Raw genomic sequence first — 16,686 nt, forward strand, 5'->3', positions numbered from 1 at the left:
CATGCTATGGACTGATTATCTGCTGGTGTATAGCTTTTCCAGCAGATGCCCAAGGCATTTGGGGTAACGCCTTTAATCTCACAGGTAAAAAAAAACCCTGTGGAAGGGTCCTCACAGGGTGCAAGACAGTGCTGCTTCTCCACCCCATTCTCTGTTCATGTACGCAGGCAATGCAGTGGGCTATCTGAGGGCATGCCCTCTTCCTCCACTTGGTCAACAACAGCATCAGAGGGTGATTGCCCTTGTATCCTGTTTATGGGCTTCTCTTTGGCATCTGTCTGTTTTTGAAGCGGGACATCCAAAATAGAATACTATACCAGATATTTTATTTGATTCATTTATTTGCTTTGTGATTGTACACAAAACTGGCTTAATAGTATGACTGGTCTGTTTTCATCCGTATCTGTGTGACGTATGTAGGAGCTGCAATTTATAACAGGATATTCCCAATGTTTTGGATTGCGAAGACCATGTATACTTGGCATACAGGCAATGGGAACGTACATGCTATTACCTGTACCCCCACGGAATGGGATCTGTTGTGATGGTTATTTCAGCAATGCCACATGCCAATTATATCATGTGCCAACCAGCCTTCTTTAATGGGCTTAGTCCAGAGTCCTTTTGCATAACTAGATAGGACCCATCTCTTACTGTCAGATTACTTTTACTGTCAGCTTAAAAATGAATAATAAGAAGTTTTGATTTGTTGCCATCAGGTGCCTACTCTGCCCTTCAAAGGATCAGAGGCGGAACTCAAGGGACAAGCTTAGTACAGCAAAACAGCTTTATACTTTAAAAATGGGGTTTCTAGATTTCCCTAGCTCAGCAATTTTTGTGAAACAGTAGCGGTGAAGCTGTGGGTTTAATTTATGGAATCAAGGTAGTCAGAAGGAACAAAGTTCGCTTATTGTTTGCCAATATGCCCTCCATGAAAAACTCACAATTTGCGGTTACGGCAGGATACAATATGACAATAGGAAGAAAAGGCAGGATTTGTCCTCTTCGGCACTAATGTTTTATGTTAATGCGTCATTTGTTTCTGCTGTCAAAAACAGAACCTATTTTTCTTCCATAATGTTCCTACTGCCAGGAGGTAGGACAACAGAATACAGGAAATGCATTCTGCAAGAAACTTAACTTCTGATTCTAGCTAGGAATTGCCTGCAAGTACGTGGGTGGTGCTGTGGGTTAAACCACAGAGCCTAGGACTTGCCAATCAGAAGGTCGGCGGTTCAAATCCCCGCGACGGGGTGAGCTCCCGTTGTTGGGTCCCAGCTCCTGCCAACCTAGCAGTTCAAAAGCACATCAAAGTGCAAGTAGATAAATAGGTACCACTCCAGCAGGAAGGTAAATGGCGTTTCTGTGTGCTGCTCTTGTTTGCTGGCCATATGACCCAGAAGCTGTACGCCAGCTCTCTCGGCCAATAAAGCGAGATGAGCGCCGCAACCCCAGAATCAGTCACGACTGGACCTAATAGTCAGGGGTCCCTTTACCCTTACCCCAGCATTTGCTTCCATGTGTTGCTGATGCCTGCAAGTTGGGTGCACGGAGATGTTAGCTAGCAACGTATAGAATCAAAAGCACTTTCATAAGGCAGTCCATCTATGTCGGATGGATATAATGCTAATTAAATGCCAAGGATGGCATAACTGCAAAAGTGTGGCATAACTGAAGGTTATGGGCTTAAGCAAAATGAGGCCTAATGAGTCAGTTGGCTGTTACAAAAGGACAGCTATGATCATCTTTAGTAGATTAACCTTTTCAGCTAATGCTAAGTCACAGTTAATCATGAGCTTCATGCAGGTTTGTCTGAGAGAGGGCCATTTGTATGTGCGAACTCTTGAATGAACTATCGGTCTACTAGGTAGACAGTACATTTTATTTATGCCCCAGAGCCACGTCTCTTTTCTGATGTGCCACACAGATGCATGTCACACCAGCTGGGTTTCTGCCAGGGTATAAATATGGACTGTGGACAACTACATTCTACATTGCCCAGTTTTTCCTTTGGAGACGTCTTCTTGCTACTGCCCTGGAGACACTGTCTGCCTGCTTCTGTCTTTCTATGGTGTCTTCAAGCAGTGATTTCTACTCCTTTGAGAGCTTGTCCATATTCTTCTTAGCTGGGTTGGAGGACATCAGACTGGCAATTACGTATGTCTTTAAGCAAAAGCCTAAATAGCAGCGAAGCATCATCCCATGGGGCCAATTGGAGTACTCTCCTGAGAGCAAGAGCTTTGCATATGTATGGGCTGAAGGCCAATTTGACACAAGGCACAATTTCAGGGAAGAACTTTGATGAGGGAAGTAAATGGGTTAAAGAAGGCAGATCTTCTGTTTTTATCATCACCAGAGAAGGTGTTCAAGGAAGATTTAACTAATGTCCTCTGAGACAGGGAGAAAGAAAGGCTTTATTTCTAGGTGCATTGCACAGTGCTTATGTGAGGCAACCGGAGTGCTGTGGACGTGAGAAAATAATATAGGTGAATCTCTTCCAGATCTAAGAGCATAGAGCTGCTGTTGTACTGAATTAGATGATAACTCTGCAAGGAAGTAATGGATATTCCTCCCCCACCCAACTTTCAGATGAACACTGCAGAGGTAGAAAGTGGGTTAAGAGTCACAGTCCTATTAACTAAAACAAGTAGGACCTAAAATGAGCAGAAGCACAAGGTGAAAGTGTGGACCCTCTCTCACTTGAGGGAATGGGGAGGGGGCAGAGAGATCCTGCAGCTTCCTGCTGGACAATACCTAGCCAAAGGGTCCCTGTCTGTTCTACCCAACCCCTACTAACCAGTAATTGCTTGCCACCTTGGCCTCCTTTGGGAGGAAGGGTGGGCTGTGTATGGAAGTCATCATCAGCTAGCACGGCCAATAGTCAGGGATGATGGGCGTTGTAGTCTACTGACTTCTTGGGGACGAGACATTTCTCACCCCATATATCATTGGACTCTTCTGCTTTCATGGGAGATGGTTGTATATTTTATTTTGTTAGAGGCAGGCTTTCTAGGTTTTCAAGGCTTTCAAGGAAAGAGGCAGGCTTTCAAGGTTTCAGAGCTTATTGTCAAGCTGAGTGTGGAAGTTGAAGCTGCTTTGAAGTGTTGTGCCACTAGCACAGCATCCTTTCAAACAAACAGGGCCTCCACATATCTTATTGCTAAGCAATGCACACTGCTTTTTCTTTTTTTTTAAGAAGGTGTCAAGTCCTGCCCCAGATAATGTGCCAGTGATTTAAATGCTCTGCACTGCCTGTCCTATTCCTCCACCAGTTTTCCTGGTCACCCTCATACCTTCTTGCCACAGTGAAGTATCTGTCAGAGACTGGCTGGATGAAGAGGAGTGGTGGAAGGTAGTAGCTGGGGAACCCCCTAGAGATGTCCCAGAGGAAGAAGTCTCAGAGCCAGGAGACTGCATTGCAGGGGGCTGGACCAGATGACCCTTGGGTCCCTTCCAATTCTATGATTCTATGGTGGTGGGACACTGAAGACATGTCAGAGAGGGTACAGGGGGGATGAATGGAGGCTGAAAAGACAACAGGCTTTAGTGTTGTGGTTTGAAAAAGGTTAAGCCCCCTGCCTATTGAATGGTACTAGGAGCACGGATTGAGTAATCAAAGTTAAAAAGTCAAACTCCTTTGCAAAAGAACCCAGACATCTGGACTTTAATAAATTATAAAATTAAAGGTTCTGATTTGTATATACATTTTAATATACAATTCATGGCTAATCATTGCAGCTGACGTTAAGGCATATGCATGGTATGTGAATGGCTGTGCCATACGAACATAGGTAATACTGTGCATTGTAGGTGAGTAAATATAGTAGTAGTAAATGCATTACATAGTAAAAGTAAATCACAAAAAACCCTTTGAGTACTGGGTGAAGCACCATTTGGAGATATTTCAAGCAAGGCATTCTAAGGGTCTGTTCACATGACATAGGGCACTTGTTGGAAAACGCTTGAAAATCTGGCATGTGCTGGCATTCCCTGCACCCACCACCAGCAGGACTCAGCTTTTGTCTCGCAACAAGGAGCATTTTCCTTGCATTTCCAAATGCACGTTGAGTTTTGCACTTGGATGTGGGTGCATTTGTACAGCTGGTCTCAGATAATGAGCCAGGAAGCACAGGATTGTCAAGGGCCTAACACATGTCGGATGTTCATGTTTAAAGGCCCCAATTTGGTCTCCGTGGGTGCACAGCTTTTGAATGGCTGTGTTAACTGAGGAGAGAAAATTCTGCATTCAGATGAATAACTTAGTTCTGAAAACTCTTGTACGTAAAACATAGGGCTTTGATATATGGGGATAGACAGAGTAAAATGTTAACAGTATGGTGCTAAAGGCAATGTAGCCACAGCCAGATTTCAACAGGGGTAAAAAAAAATAACATAACAGGGGGCAGCAGTAATTTACATGAAACACGCTTACTGAGGCAGTTGAACTTAAGGGTTTCAACGAACTAGAAAAATATCCCTGCCTACTCCTTTGCAACACCTTGAGCTGCAGGAACCAGCCACTGAAGCCTTTCACAGCCTGAAGAGAAACATTATTACCTGCTCAGGTTTGCAGATCAAGCAGCTATTAAAGAAGCAAAAAAAGGCGGGGGGGACAGGAGTTGGCAATTCCAATTGAATGTTATATCCTTCCAAGTGTTTTCAGGACCAAAACTATTATCACATTTAAGAATAGAGTATTTTACTATCTTTCGTTTGTGTATTGTGCCAAGCACCCACTGGCCTCTTCTAAAAACTCAGGGCAGTGGTAGTTAGAAGAGCTGTGTCATTGTACTATGCTGCACCAGAGGCATAGCTATGCTTTAAAATGAACAAGTAGCATTAGGCTACTGTGTAGACTGCTAGGTATATAATGAAAAAGAAGACATTGCATGCTCCACAATAGAGTCAACAACTTATGAAATGTTCGTCGAACAAGAATTAACCCACTTATTCCAGAACAAGAGAAATCATGTACTGTAGTAGTCTAGACTCAGCTAGATTGGTAAAGAAAAAGTGTTTATATGTGTTGCATATAACCCTGTGCCACCAGGTGGCGCTGTGGAGTCCCGTTTTTGCTAACCTGATTTCTCATACAAAATTTACAACGCATTTAACTAAAACGCTTCTTTGATTTGTCTAGATCCAGCCCGGGTCAGTCATGAGACGTTTGTGGTTTCCCTTTTTGCATTCCACTTCCATATCTAGTATGTTTGCTTAGACATATAGTAAGTAATTAGCCTATTCTGTCAACGTGCTGGGAGCCACCTCTGTCTATAAAAAGCAACTAGGAAACAGCTATAAAGAAAGGGGATTTTGTTTGGCAGTGCTTTTGTGGGTTGTTGTTTTTTGTAGGGTGCCAATACAAAAAGAAATTAAAAGGTGACGGTATTCTGTAGCAGTAAGTACTGTCACAAAGAGTACCTTGGTCAGAGTACAGTTATCTTCTAATACAAAACTACAGATGCAGGAGGAAGAGAGGAAGCAGCAAGGAAGGAAAAGATCTGTATATGTTTCATAGAAAATAATAATAAGCCCACATTTTAATTTTTGGAAATATAGAAATTCTTGTCCATTAACAGTTAAACAATAAGTACTCTTCTCATTATTTAGCTGGCAATGTGCTCCAATGTTACTGGGCAGCACCGCTGTAGGACTTGTACTGTATGCAGTTACTTTCTTTTTCTTTCTTGTAGGTCTCATATACCCTGAACAGCAAGACAATAGGCACAAATTAACAGCCGAAGTTCTTCCCAGCACCGAGTTTCAGTTATAAGGTAAGCTGTGCCTCTCAGACTTCTACCCATATGACTTTTAAAGGCACAGAAGCCCTATCACTGTATCACAGAGTCTTGTGGAAGAAATTGGATGGGAAAACTTGAGGTGATAAAATAAATATGGGACAGCAAGATGATTTGCAGTGATGCTCCTTCCCCCATCGTAGCAGGATTATGGGGAAACCATTTTTGAGGGGAGAAATACCAAGGATAGTGGAGCTACTTTAATACATATCTCCCACTGTTGCTTGACTTCCACATTAATGAAGGCTATAGGCACAGTGTTACCTTTTTCAGTCAAGTGTGCCTTGCTGGGCTTCCTCCCTCATTTCTTTGCCTCACCGAAGCCCCCAACATTTTAAAAGCTGCTTACAATACATCAAAGGGGGGGGGGGTTAGTATGATACGAGGTGAAAGACCCACTGGGCATGTGAAGCCCCTATTCACACATGCTTCTAGTTAATGGCCTAAACAGACCAAAAGCCACTTTTCTCCATTTGTTTGGAACAAAATAAATGTATGAAATTGTCCTCATTTCCACGAAGTGATGGCATAATATTGTGCTCCAAAGCATTCTGCTGGGTGGCAGCCTTTCCAGAAAAACTGAGCAATTCTATGTCCCTAATTACTAACACATGCCCCTAATTGCTTCCAATATCATTAGCAAGTTCCAATAAAATTAATTAGCTGTCATGGGATTTATTTCTTCAGACACTTCACATTATTATGCTACATATACAGTGAACAGAACATGCCATTGCCCCTTTTTTGTGGGGGTAGGGTGGAGAAACTAACTTCTGAATTAAGCAAGATTAAGATTATATCAGGCCTTACACTGGAAAGACCTCTCCCACTAAATAGGCTGTCATTTGGGAAATATTTTCCACCATAGGTGTTCATGAAAGTGCATTAATATGAAGGGGGACAAAGAGAAAGTGGAATCAGACTGTTTGGCAAAAAAGCAAACCTATGTCTTTCAGATGAGTTCTACAATTTCAGAGGAAGACCAGCCAGGGCCAGCCCAGGACATTTTGGCTCCAAAATGGTGCTAAGGAACACCAGGATCTGCTGCCCCAGTGAATCCTGTCACCTGAGGCAATCACCTCACTTTGCCTCATGAATGGGCCGGCCCTGGTACTAGTCTTGAAATGTTTACTGGTTCCAGAATGTTCTGCTATGTCAATAGTAGTGTACACTGGAACTCTCACTCATAGAACAACCATTCCAATCCCAATAAAGATACCTGTGTAGAAGCAGGCTAACATTGCTGTGCTTATGCCGGTAGCTGTTGCATGTGGCTAGAATGAGAGCAGGAGCAATACATTTTAAAAGGGGAACTCACGCTGCTTGAATATAAAACCCATTCTATATTGTATGCCATGATTATAATAGCATGCCAAATTTTCTTCCCAGTGAATATAAAAGAGTGATGAGGCCAATGATAAGATATCTAGATATTGGTCTCATGAGAAATGGAATCTACTCATTAACATGGATGATTTTGAACAACCACCATCTATTTGCCACCTACAAGGTATGCCAACGAAAACTTTGAATTGCTTAATAAGTTGCCTATGAAATCTGTGGTTTAACTTGTACTAATGAGCTGCTGTTCAGTTAGATTATGAAGGCAGCAACAGCATTCAGAATCTTGCATTAACTGGTAAGCATTAAGCAGCTCAGATAAACATGGTAGTCAGAGCAGGAAGATATATTTTTTTAACACGCACACCACCTACAGGCTTTTTAGTCCATGCAGCCATTGAACTACTAGCAATAGCACCCAAAATATTTTCCTGTGCTCAGCTATTTTCCTCAGCAGCCACTAGATGTGTAAAAATAGCAGATATACCTGGGAGTGTGGTCTATCCCACTATCAAGTTAAATTGATGGGGAAACTTCGTTTTCAGACCTGGCTCAAGCTTTAAGACCATACCTAGTCAGGAATTAACATGGATGTTTTTGAATAACCAATCTAAAGTTGCTGTCCTGAGCACACCTATTGAGAAGTAAGTCCCAGTGCTTGGGCTTACTGACAAATAAACACCTTTAGGATCTGACTGTACATTGATCTTTGATCAAAATGAGCAGTAAACTGACTATGTTGCTGCACGCTTTCTGTGTGCTGTGTGGGGTGAAACCAGTACTCAAAGGGCTGTCAAACTATACATTGCTAAGCGATTCAGTACTGTGTATACATATATATGCATAATGACATGTGTTTGCTTCTGCTACAGTACAGTTGTCCTAATGAATGGCTGAAAACCCAAGTTGTTCACCATCACAGTTACATAACATTGCACTGTAAAAAACCCGGAATAAGCAAAAGCTACATTTTCTTCACACACAAAAAGCACCAACTGAAATCAAAGGGCAATCCAGTCATTTAAATGAATCAGAGTATTGGTAAAAGTTGGGGGAAATGATCTACACCTGTTAAAACTCTGTAGTAATTGCATTGCAAGCATTTAAGATGATGAAATGCAGAACCAGAGGTGACTGGGACAATGCAGCTCAATCCGGTGAGTGAATATATTAATAACTTAAAACATATTTTCCTGAATGCTATTATTTTAGAACATGGTGCTAAAGTTTAGTGTGCTACTCCTCTAGCTGAAGTTGACTGGGGCTAGTATATTGATTAATATTAAGAATGTATTAGTCCCTAAGTGTGAGAAAAAGCAGATACAGTGATGATGCCTTTTACTGGAGCATTCCCCAACACTAGCATGTAAATCTTCCTTCTACAAGGACAACAGTGTTAAAAGATACTTTGGTCCGACTTGTGCTGCATGCAGTAGTTATCATTCTGTTGTTGTTTTTGCTTTCTTATTTTGTACATTACGTGGCATCAATTCTGACCTACTTTTGTTTTTCAAGTGGTTAACAGAAAGCTTGATTTATGCTTGATTCCTGAAACAGGATCTGAATTAGGTCCTTTATATCATGGTAGCCCATTTTTTGCTGCCGTCTGAGTATGGTAGCACCACCATTTAATTCAATGGAAAGACAGGCAAAAATGGCGCACCAGATTCCAGCACACTGACTTTGACATAAGTTCCACAGAAATAAATTGAACTTATTTCCAAATAAGTATAGGTAGGACTTGATTTTTTTTATATATAAAAAACAGACATGTGCTTCCCTGAAGCTGAGGTTCTATCAAGAGGCCTCCAAACACTGCTGGGGGATTTGGATCAAGCTATTAGAATCTCTTCTTAATTCTACAGAGTGCACCCAAGAAACATTCTGTTGGACTCAAGAACACACACTGAGGGCGCAAGAGAGCCCACAAAAGAACCCTGCTGACCTTAGCGAGGCACCACCGCTAAGTAGCAGTGAAACCTATGAGGATATTGCACTAGTATCTGTGGCACCTTGTAACCTTAGCCATTATAATATTTATATTAACTTAAATAATCCTAAATTTCCTTTTTATTGCAGGCTATAGCATTTGGCATTTCTGCCATAGCACCACTATTTGTATCTAAGTCTCTATGATGACATGGGCTTTGCTCCAGCGGTGGTAGCATCTCTCTATAAGAGAGGAAAACAACTTTGTGTTGTCTTTCCATTTTAATGCAGTTTCCTGAGCATTTCTTGTTTCCTTTTTTCAGCCATCAGCTCTTGAATTCTTTGGTTCCTTGTCCGTTCGTAAGGTGGTCTCCTCCGCAAGATGATGTTGTGGTGTGGCACTTCATTTTCCAGTCCGTGAATTTTATACGGAACATCCACTGTGTTGCCTTGTGGCCGATCTTCAGTTGCGTTGGAACCGGTGATGCTTATCTTGGGAACAATGGGTGGGCCTGAAGTGGTATGTGGGATGTGAACGTCAACAGGTGTTGTAAGTGTTGGAGAGGTAGCCTCTTCGATATCATTAACCTTGCTATGGTTGGATTCTGTTGAGTTTCCACTTCCTGTTGTGTTACTGTACATTTTACAAGACTTGCAACATAGTTTATTGTAACCAGGAATTGTACAGTACCGAGAGAGAACTTCCATGCGACAAAACATTGACTTGTCTCCTTGGCAACGTTCTTCTGGAAGAGAAAAACAGGAATTATGTGTATACTATAAAACCAGAGTCAGAATCAAGCAAACTTGGACTTAGAGGCTCTTGTATACAATATTACTAAGACCTGATACTGGGCCTTGACGGAAGCATTCTCACATTTCTTGCAGTGATCTAAAATTTCACATCAGAGTTTTACACACTGCTCCAACCTTTATGATATGTGATGACAAATTAGAAGGGGACTCACTTACATTCCTGAATGTTGTGGTTTCAAGATGCTCTTGGCCTCGGACTCACACATATTATGGCTGCTTAATGGGATGTAATTGTGTAGCAATGGATCCATTGTCCTTCCATTGTGGGAGGGACCACTCACATGGAGAATTTCCTTACACTTGTATCAGCAGCTGGCATTGAGTGTGGAAATTCATGAGAATCTCTGACACACTGCAGGGGTTGCATGTCGCTGTCACCATGCCGAAGCATTTCCAATAGCTTCTCTTACATGGTATCCATAACATCAGACCCCTGGCCCTGAACAACCAGCTTTAGCTTGCGCCACTGAAAACGGACTCCTGGTTCATTAAGTTGAAGAACTCCAGGGGCCGTCAATCAATCTATATTGCTGGCCACTAGACTCTGATTTTCCTTAGCCAGGGGCTGCAATGGAAACTTCAGGTAACTTCTTAGAACCTCAAATGGTTTTTTATTGCATCCCTGTTGTTGTTGTTGTTTTGATTACAACAAGAATTTGTTTTACATTAGTATATTGACATCCAGCTAGCAGATTTGGTAAGCTGCCCAAAAAGAAGGATTTCTGCTTCATGGCCTCCTAGGATTAAAAGAGTTTAACAGCGGCATTGGGATATACAGAATGAGTGGCGGAAAATTGAAGTTCAATGCTAATACATTGTAGAAGTTCTGTAGAACTCCCAAAGCAAGAAAAATATACTATACTAAAAAAAAAAGAAAGCACCTTACCATGGCAGCAAATGTTACAGTTGTAATGTACAATGCTCCCTATTCAACACACGCCATTCCATCCTCCTTCCCACCTGGGTTTCTGATCCGCATGCTCAGTTTCCCTGTTAGGAGTCCCCCCCCCCCCGAGTTTTTTTTTCAGTGCTTTTTCAAACCTTGAGGTTCTCCTGAACCTGCAGACACCTCTCTCATGGCTGTAGATGGTGCCATTTTGCTGCTGTTCTATTGGTCTAACACCAGTGTTTCCTGCACCTATTATATACAGGATGAACAGGAGGCCGGTTCTTCCAAACACCTTTGTACAGACAAGGAACTGACAGCAAGATCAAATCCATGGTCCCTGGGGCATGCACAATACTGCTCAAGAATATGTTCCTGTCACTCATCCCTTTATGTGTTTACTTCTGGAGGACACCCACGCCGCCTTAACATAAGGTAAGCCTGAGTGAAGCAGATTTTAAACTGTTGGAAGTGACGTTATGATTTACAATCCACTGAGAAACTTTCCAGTGCAAGCCTCACTGAAATGAACCTTGCTTTCCTCTTGTCCATTTCAATGAAGCCTCCATGGAGTTCACCAGGATGATAGTTCCATTTCTTAATTAGTGGGAGGAGTGCTTCAAGCACCAGAACGTATTTGTCCTGCCCTGGTAATACTAGGGCTCAAATGGTAAAAATCCATTTGTAAAGCTCAATGGCCCTTTTAGAGCAGGAGCAAGTTCTTCCAGTGAGGGCAACAAGGAGCAGAGAAGCAATGAGTGGTGTTTGTGGAGGAGGGTTTAACCCCACCTTCTATTTCCCTGCTTGAAATTCACCCTCCCAGCAGCATTGGTCCCCCATGAGGTTACAAATGCACATTTTCAAGTGTTCTAAGGGGAAGGGTGCAAGTAACCATGATGTCATCACAACATCACAAGGCTATTAGGACAGCACTGCAGGCAGGGATAGCAGCAGCATGTGTATCAGGCTCTCAACCACACTGCAACATAGAGCACCACCTGATCAAATGCAGATGCATTCACTGATTTTAGAAAGGATACACGGTGTGTTTAGTTGGCAAACATATCAGTCTAGGAAATTTAGAATTGATTAACAAAGAAAACAACTTTAAATTAGCCCCTTTCTACATGAACTATCAGTCCTTTTGTTTTGAGGGCGAGAGAACAATAAAAAGGTGATTATTGTGTTCTATAAAGATAAGGATAACATGTATTATTTATATATAAACCCATTCTAAGAAATAGGATTAGAATATTACCAAATTTATAAGGTGAGTAAATCATAGCAAGTATCTCAAACTTAAATTAAGTTTGTTGGCTGTTCAATGTAAGAACCTTTTAAAGCATCTTTAGAAAAATGCCTTATTTCAACAACAGTGAAACATTCCCCAAAACATGCAGATAAAATACAGAGCCACATGAAATAATTGACTCTTGTGATAACAGTCAATATACTTCCCATTCCTAATTACATTTTCTATAAAGAAATCTCCAGAAGGATAGCCATGTTAGTCTGTTGCAGCAAAAACAACAGAATCAGAGTCTTGAACATATTTTTGGGGGGCATAAATGTCTGTCAGCTGCAACCCAGTTGCACACTCAATAGTTTATGCCACAATAAACCTTAGTCTTTAAGGGGCACTCTTGGTTGTTTCTCTTGCATATATGTCAGAGTAAGTTTATTTTGTTTTCCTAAAGCAAAACTGCCAGACCTGCTGAACTTTCATCTTATTTTATTTTGCAGTATGCATGACAGACTGGAAGTATGTCTTCAACTGAGCAGTAAGAAAAAAATAGTCATTTGCACAGTCACTTTGGTACACATTTCAACTGGCCTCATAAAAAAATATTGAAAAGCAAACTGAATTGGCACATCTTTAATAATATGTTAAATACATACAAAACACTAATAAAATATCCCTGATAAACCAAAGTGCATATAGATCTAGTGCACAATGCCCAGATACCTTATTGCACCATTCTCAATAGCCATCCATAGCTTGAAACATCACTCAACAGTTGTCTATTTAAAGGTAACTAACAGTCATGAATAAGTTGATAACAGTTAAACACCAATTATTTTACATAACAGTATTTAGTGCCAGATAACGTGTCTTTGCCTTTTTCGTTGCCATGTAAAATTACGAACAGGTTGCAGGCAATCATCATAGTAACAGCAAAATTTAAATATGTGATCACATGATAATGACAATTTTGAAGTGCTACATTGTTAGAAGATCCACAGGACCACCTTCCTAAGGGATATGATTTGGTGGAGAAAGGTAGCAAGCAATTTGCCATGATCCTCAAGTACTGATATGCACCTGTTATTTGATGTTTATATAAGTGGTTTTATAAACAGTGAGTTATAGATCTTCAGCACAAACACATGCCGAAGCAAATATCTACCAGTTAAAACAGGGTAAGTTGGGCAATGGCCCTTTCTTTTAGGTGGCTAGTGATCCTTTCCTTTCTCATACACCCGACTGTGCAAACGTCCGTTCAGTGTTTTAGCATTCAAGTAAAAACACCGTACATGAATATCAATTCATGGTACCAGTGCACTATTTGTATATTTAAAGCTGGAACTGGTGGTTAATGCCAATGCAATTAAAGTTTAAGGCATTTTTCTAAATGTAGTTTCTTTCTCCCTAAGCAAAATGAAACAAAGCAATAAAAATTGAGGTAATTCTGTCATTGTTCACACTGTTATGTTTGCCAGTTGACACATCTATAGATCACAAACATACACGCGCACGCACACATACACACACACAATTGAACCAGTCAAGTCAAACATGCAAATGGTGAAAAAAGACTGATGGATGCAATGATGTATAAAGAGTTCACTGCTGAACAATTCTTGACATTGCACAGCACAACAATGTCATATTGTCTCAATGATATTGAAATACTGCACACCACAACCTGTAGCATAGACCACATGTTTTGCCATACTGGTTTCCTATTTGCATTTTATGTGTTAAAAAATAATAACAACAGAAGGAACTTTCTGGCAAAATTGTGTGAAGATTCCCTTGCTGGTTTTGGAAAGAAAAAATATAGGTAGAAGAGCTTCAATAAAAGCATAGCACAGTAGCAGCATTTGACAGGAATATCAAGAGAGTTTCATCTACCTGTAGTAATCAACTTTTTTCATGGAAACAAATGAAAATGTTAAAGCCAGGAATTTAAAAAATTGTGACGCATGAGTTAATAAGCAATGAGACTGTAAAGAACCATGATGGAATGAGCACTTTCATTTGACTACCCTGCAAAAACACTGAAGCTAACTTGTTGTAAGATAGAGGACCTTTAGACAAAAGGAGAACTTTTAGCACTACAAGGTGTCATTATTGTGATGTGATCACATTCACAATAAGTTCTCGGTTTCACCATCAAACTGAAATCATGAGCCAGTTAAGAGCCTTTTTTCACCATCACCAATCAACAAGCAAACTGATACCAGCTCACTTTTTAGAGGACTTCCAACACACCGAAGAGATCCAACTTCATACATCCAACACCTTCACGATCGCCACTGCAGCAAGTGCTACTCAACCTCCAGAGAAGAAAGACACTGTGCACCAAGGCCCAGCGCAGGGGAAAAAAGATTCAGCCCAAGGTAAGACTTGGCAGATTCAAGGAAATTTTCCATATAGGAAGAAGAATAGAGCAGAAGGCAAAGTCCACATTTGATGTGGCATGCATTTAAGGGCAAAGGCAGAGTTATAAATGGGTCTTTTACTTGAAGATATTTTCTGGATGGGATAATCTGGGTCCGGTCTTGACAGCCATTGTATCCTGTAAGTTTTCTTTGATGTATCAGATGAATTTCCTGAAAGAGAACCATAGTAAGGGAAAAAATATTTGTAAGCTTCTTAATGCACCATTTTGGTTGACTGAACAGAATTAGTAGCTACTATTCTAAGAAAGAAAATAGCTTTTGAAAAACTACAGCAGTACATTATTGGTTTTAAATAATGTCAGTTTGGGCACCTCTACTCAAAGTCATCACATTGGTGAAATGTCTGCAGAAAAGTCAAGACAAAACAGAACAAATTTGTGCACCACACACAGGCTTTTTCATGCAGGCTTCCCACCATTTCAAGGATTTGTCACACATACAATTTTGGTTCTCTGATGACTCTACCTCTCTACTGGTGTGGTAGACGTTTTCAAACAGGTCCAGGCTGCAACATGTATGCCTGAAAATGTTGCAGCCTGGACCTGTTTGAAAACATGTGTACCACACCAGTAGAAAGGTAGTGTCATCAGAGAACCAAAATTGACACCTGCCCCCTTTTTATGTCTTTTACCAAGCTGAAACCGCAGAAGTTACATGTGCGTAAGTTGCGGGCTTACTGTATTCTAAAAATCACTACAAATTTTAATTGTATCACTGGCCCAATTGCCACAAAGCACCCACCCCAAATAAATAGAAAAGAGGGATCAGCACTCACTGGGACACAAAGGTAGAATGCATAACCTCCTTGTCTCTGGCTTGTCTTCTTTACAGAAGCCAATAACGTTTTCTCTTGTCCTGCACAGAACTTGTCTGTCTTGTGTACCATTACCACAGGTTACAGAGCACTGGAGAGAAAGCAGAAACCAGGAGTCAACTTCACTTTTGCTAATTTATCGGCAGTTGGCATTTGTTACAGGTAACATGATTTGTATGAAAACGATTATTTATTGTTACTTACCACTGTTCATCGTTGTCATCAGTACAACCAAGAACCCTAAACCAAAGTGGACTCTAAGTGTGCATGCACACGAAAGCTCATACCAAGAACTGACTTAGTTGGTCTTTAAGGTGCTACTGGAAGGAATTTTTTTTGCTATATATGGTAAAAACAAAAAAAATTCCTTCCAGTAGCACCTTAAAGACCAACTAAGTCAGTTCTTGGTATGAGCTTATACCAAGAACTGACTTAGTTGGTCTTTAAGGTGCTACTGGAAGGAATTTTGTTTTGTTTTGACTATGGCAGACCAACACGGCTACCTATCTGTAACTGCTATATATGGTAGTGTTAGATGTTAGATTACAACAAGCCAGCCTTGTATTTCTTTGGAGCAAAGGAGCTCCAATGACCACAGAAAGCTTCTTTTCTGCTGTGGACCTACTATGTCCATTGAAATAAAGAGGTGTTCTATGTGCATAATGAAACCCACAAGGGGCTGTGACTTGGGGTGTTTGCCGGTCTGAAGTGTTTGTAACAATTATGGTAATAATAATAATAGCAACTGAGTACAGCAAATGCAAAACTCTGCAGTAAGTTAGCATCCTGAATAGCTGGTCCATGCATCCCCTGCTATGTAGGCTACTGCCCTCAGGGTGGCTCATTGTTCCAGATTGCTTCCCTGATCCCATAACTTGATGTGATCCTCCTCACAGCTTAGCCTTCACATGCTCTCCTCTTCAGATTCTGCATTCATTGAACTGATGACAAACATTTGACTGTTTGTTCCAGCTCCTGGCGTGTGCTTCCACTCATAGAATGGTACTCAATTTTTTTACTCAGAGCAGATCCACTGAAATTGATGGAACCAACTTAATTTCAATGGGCCTACTCTAAGTAAAATTTGGTTGAATACCACCCCTACTCTCAGTGATGGGTTTGTAGTTCCTGCTCTCTTGCACTGACTTCTGGTCCTGGGATCAGTTTTGCATTCTCGGGATTTGATCATATCATGGGCTTTGATGGCAGGTTGCATGGTCCAGTTCCTGCCCACAAAGCCGCGCCCAGGATTTTGGGACTATGAAGCCTCACTGCATCCTGACATGGTGCAAAGTAGTACTGGGAATATCCCCAAAGGTTTCTGCCCCTCACCTGTGACCCAGTTAACACAATTTTTTATTACTGCACTAGAGGCTGCTGCCTTTAAAACTAGCTAACTCCTCTCCCTCTCTTTA

General features: G+C 41.1%; 1 protein-coding gene across 5 annotated transcripts in view; it reads right to left on the minus strand.

Moving 5' to 3' along the window:
* Positions 1-6,218: 6,218 nt before the first annotated feature.
* ADAMTS2 (ADAM metallopeptidase with thrombospondin type 1 motif 2) overlaps positions 6,219-16,686 on the minus strand; it is a 328,102-nt gene continuing 317,634 nt past the window's right edge. For all 5 annotated transcript variants that reach the window (XM_083728369.1, XM_083728368.1, XM_083728366.1 and 2 more), the window contains 3 exons: positions 15,233-15,362; positions 14,518-14,607; positions 6,219-9,814 (listed from right to left, as the gene is read on the minus strand). In XM_083728369.1, coding sequence (XP_083584495.1) covers positions 9,351-9,814; positions 14,518-14,607; positions 15,233-15,362 — 684 coding nt within the window. In that variant the 3' untranslated portion in view covers positions 6,219-9,350. The remainder of the gene's footprint in view (positions 9,815-14,517; positions 14,608-15,232; positions 15,363-16,686) is intronic.

Source organism: Podarcis gaigeae (genome assembly GCF_964106915.1).
Source record: "Podarcis gaigeae genome assembly, chromosome: 2".
Classification (NCBI taxonomy): Eukaryota; Metazoa; Chordata; class Lepidosauria; order Squamata; family Lacertidae; genus Podarcis; species Podarcis gaigeae.